This window comes from Lynx canadensis, chromosome B3 (genome assembly GCF_007474595.2).
Source record: "Lynx canadensis isolate LIC74 chromosome B3, mLynCan4.pri.v2, whole genome shotgun sequence".
NCBI classification, from domain to species: Eukaryota; Metazoa; Chordata; class Mammalia; order Carnivora; family Felidae; genus Lynx; species Lynx canadensis.
The window spans coordinates 146,616,115-146,620,560 of NC_044308.2; the positions used below are offsets into that span (position 1 = coordinate 146,616,115).

The following is a 4,446-nucleotide window of genomic DNA, read 5'->3' on the forward strand; positions in this document are numbered from 1 at the left end:
GCTTTGGCTCTCGCCCACTCTAACCTCTTTTTTTTTTTCCTTCCCCTCCCCCATGGGTTCCTGTTAAGTTTCTCAGGATCCACATAAGAGTGAAACCATATGGTATCTGTCTTTCTCTGTATGGCTTATTTCACTTAGCATTACACTCTCCAGTTCCATCCACGTTGCTACAAAGGGCCATATTTCATTTTTTCTCATTGCCACATAGTATTCCATTGTGTATATAAACCACAATTTCTTTATCCATTCATCAGTTAACATCATCCTCAACGGGGAAAAACTGAGAGCTTTTTCCCTGAGATCAGGAACATGACAGGGATGCCCACTCTCACCGCTGTTGTTTAACATAGTGCTGGAAGTTCTAGCATCAGCAATCAGACAACAAAAGGAAATCAAAGGCATCAAAATTGGCAAAGATGAAGTCAAGCTTTCGCTTTTTGCAGATGACATGATATTATACATGGAAAATCCGATAGACTCCACCAAAAGTCTGCTGGAACTGATACATGAATTCAGCAAAGTTGCAGGATACAAAATCAATGTACAGAAATCAGTTGCATTCTTATACACTAACAATGAAGCAACAGAAAGACAAATAAAGAAAATGATCCCATTCACAATTGCACCAAGAAGCATAAAATACCTAGGAATAAATCTAACCAAAGATGTAAAGGATCTGTATGCTGAAAACTATAGAAAGCTTATGAAGGTAATTGAAGAAGACTTAAAGAAATGGAAAGACATTCCCTGCTCATGGATTGGAAAAATAAATATTGTCAAAATGTCAATACTACCCAAAGCTATCTACACATTCAATGCAATCCCAATCAAAATTGCACCAGCATTCTTCTCGAAATTAGAACAAGCAATCCTAAAATTCATATGGAACCACAAAAGGCCCCGAATAGTCAATGAGTTTTTTTTATGTCAATATTGCTTTACATATTTCAGTGCCCCAATTTGTGGTCATAAATATTTACAGTTGTTAGTGCTTCTTGTTGGATAGGTCACTTTATGATATAATGCCCATCTTCATCTCTTTTTGCAGTCTTTGTATTTTACATCTAGGTTGCCTGATATGAATATGGTACTACAGCTTTCTTTTTATGTCCAGTAGCATGATAAATTGTTCTGCAACCCCTCACTTTCAATCAACAGGTATCTCTAGGTCTCAAAGGAGTCTTTTACAGGCAGAATATACATGGATCTTGTTTTTTAATCCATTCTGATACCCTGTGTCTTTGACTGGACTTTTTAGTTCATTTTCATTCACAGTGATTACTGAAAGATATGATATTGGTGTAATTGTGTTATCATAATGTTTCTGTAAAGTAATTTTTTTTCTGGAGATTTTCTCTGTTCCTTTCTAGTGTTTGTTGCTTTTGGTGTTTCTTTCGCACTCAAAGAGTCCCCTTTAGTATTTCTTGCAGGGTTGGATTAGGGGTCACAGACTCCTTTAGATTTTGTTTGTCTGGGAAGCTCTTTATCTCTCCTTCTTCTCAATGACAAACTTCCTGGATAAAGTATTCTTGCCTGCCTATTATTTTCCCATTCTCTTGCTGCTTTTAGGATTTTTTCTTTATCTCTATATTATGTCAATTTTCTATGATTTATCTTGCTAATGGCCTGCTTTTGTTGATTTTGATAGGAGTTCTCTGTGACTTCTGGATTTGGATGTTCATTTCCTTCTTTGGGTTAGGGCAACTTTCAGCTACAATTTGCACAAGTAAACCTTCTGTCCCTTTTTCCCTGTCTTTTTTTGGGACTCCTATGAAAGGAATGTTACTACACTGTACAGAGTGGCTGAGTTATCTAAGTCTACATCCATAACCCAAGAAATTAGTTTACCCTCTCTTTTCTGATTCCTTATTTTCCACAATTTTATCTTCTCTATCACTTAGTCATTCCTCTGCTGCTTCCACCCATTATTATGTGCAGTAAGCATCATGTCTCTTTCATAGAATTTTTAAATTTCACCGTTGACCAGTTTTTATGCCTTTAATCTCTGTCGTATGCATATCCTTGATGTCTTCTATGATGTTCTCAAGCCCATCCATTATCCTTACTATTGTTGTTTTAAGTTCTGTTTTAGGCCTATTCCTTATATCTGTTTTGATTAGATCCCTGGATATGATCCTTTCTTGTTCTCTCTTTGGGGATGGATTCCTCCATATTCTCATATTGTCTAGGTCTCTGTCTTCTTCTGTGTTTTAGAAAACTTGTTATGTTTTCTGCTTCTGAGACTCATGGCTACATTAAGAAGAGTTCGTATGCTGTATGGAGACTGGCGCTTCAGGAAGGGTTTGTGGTGAGTGCTGTGTGCACTGTGTTCTTGCGTTTGGTGTCTTGGGAAGTGGGCATCACCCAATCCATTAAGGTTATGAATAGAAGAAAAATAAAAGTGAAGCAAATTCTCTCATTTTTACTTCTTGTGTGCCTGCTTGAGCTGTAACATTGACTTCCTCTTGCCCTTGGAGTGAAAGTTAAACCATCAGGTGCCCACGTTCTCAGACTTGACACTAGTTTGGAATCAGATGAGAATTACACCACTGACTTTACTGGGTATCCAGCATGTGATAGTATATCATGGGACTTCTCAGCCTATTTAGTCCTGTAAGCCAATGTGCTATGTATTCTGTCCCTCAGGATTATCCTGACTAATACATGTAGATGCTTTTTCTCTTGTAGTTTCAAGTATTTGAAGAAAACTGTAACACATATAAAGTTCTGAGAAGCAAAGTGACATGAATGAAGTGTCATGGTGTTTGACTGGGACAAGAGCAGGGTGAGGATAACGAGGAGCTATGGGGTCCTGTGGTCCTAGATGCAAAGTGAGCGCTCCTGGGACTCCTGTAAATGTTCAGTTGATGTGCATCAGGATACGTGTAAACCATTGATATTTAGTACAAGGGTAAGCAATTGTAAGAGACTCTATCTCTTGTTTATGTAATTATAGTTTTCCTGGTAAAACAAACTTTGTAAACCAGACCCAAGTAGGTAAGCAAAGAATCATGTGTCCAGACCGGCTCCCTGGGGGAAACTGCCGTATGGAGAGGAAGCCCCAGGCCATGGCACAAAACCTTCCAGCAACCCCTACCTGCACCTGCTCCTGGGAACACAAACAGAATGGTGCATAGTGTGCACCCCCTGGTGGTCCTGATCTTCTTCTACAGGGCGGTTTGTGTCTGGGCTCACACTGACAACCCCTCACTGTGTCCTTGCACAGTAATGCACGGCCGTGTCTGTAGACCTCAGACTGCTCAGCTCCATGTAGGCTGTGTTTGTGGATGTGTCTGCTGTCAGGGTGAGTCTGCCCTGGAACTTCTGTGCATAGCTTGTAGAACCATCTTCAGGGTCAATTCTTCCCATCCACTCAAACCCTTGTGCAGGAGCCTGTCGCACCCAGTACATATAGTAATCAGTGAAGCTGTATCCAGATGCTTTACAGAAGATCTTCACTGATGCCCCAGGCTTCCTCACTTCAGCCCCAGACTGCACCAGCAAAACCTGGGAGTGCACACCTGTAGAGAGGGGACAAGAGTGGATGAAATCAGTGTTGACTGGTCCTGGTCCTCTCCTGTGTCCAGGGACTTGGGTGACCCTTACCTGTAGCCACTGCCACCAGGTAGAGGATTCTCCAGCTCCAGTCCATTGTGAGGGGATGTGTCTCAGGGTCTCCGGTAGAGGATGGCGTTGTACGGTGATGCTCTCAGGGCACAGACACACCCATACTTAACCTGGTGCTCTTAGGAGTATTTGCATAGTCATGAGACAGAGTATTTCATACGCAGGACCAGAACCATCTGGAGACGGTCCCAGAGACCGTGTACATTGGGACTCAGAGAGCACCAGTCTAATCCTTGTTTGAGGACATGGGTCCTTGGCCAGGTTCTGAACTGTGTGCAGACTGAGCTCCTGCAACTGAGTGATAAGACCTTACAGAAAATTCTCCCCATTGTGGACCAGTGTTGAATGAGGCAGAGGCCACCTGAACCTGTTGTTGGCTCTGATATCTGAACGTCTTAGTCCTGGATAAGCGTGACTCCAAACTGCTGCACAAAATGGGGTAATAAAGGCATCCTGGTTTCCATCTCTTAGATGAAGATATCTAAAAGCCCTGGACTAGCCGCGTCTCCGAGTGTCTTCTCACTGCCTGAGTTCATTAAATGCTCTGATGGAACAGGATATTTACACACCCTTTAGCATCCCTCATCCTACTCATATTTTAGATTGCTTTCAGGAAAAGGAAACACTGGCTTCTGACAGGAAAGCCTTCCTCACCCCTTGTGCACCTAGTCACCGGGGGTATCAGCCTGGTGCTGGGTAGTACTGAAAGGCCCCTGCCGTCTAGGCCCGGCCCTGCAGGGAGGTTCCTGTCAAGACTCACAGGACATTTATTCCAGTGTCTCTACTCCAGCATTACATGGTGGAGCGGAGCAGAATATG

At 42.2% G+C, this 4,446-nt stretch overlaps 1 gene segment (V, D, J or C); it reads right to left on the minus strand.

The window, feature by feature from the left end:
• Nucleotides 1-3,206: 3,206 nt before the first annotated feature.
• LOC115508066 lies at nucleotides 3,207-3,717 on the minus strand. The segment is given in 2 exon segments: nucleotides 3,207-3,521; nucleotides 3,607-3,717. Coding segments are annotated over 2 exon segments (360 nt in total).
• Between the last annotated feature and the right edge of the window lie 729 nt (nucleotides 3,718-4,446).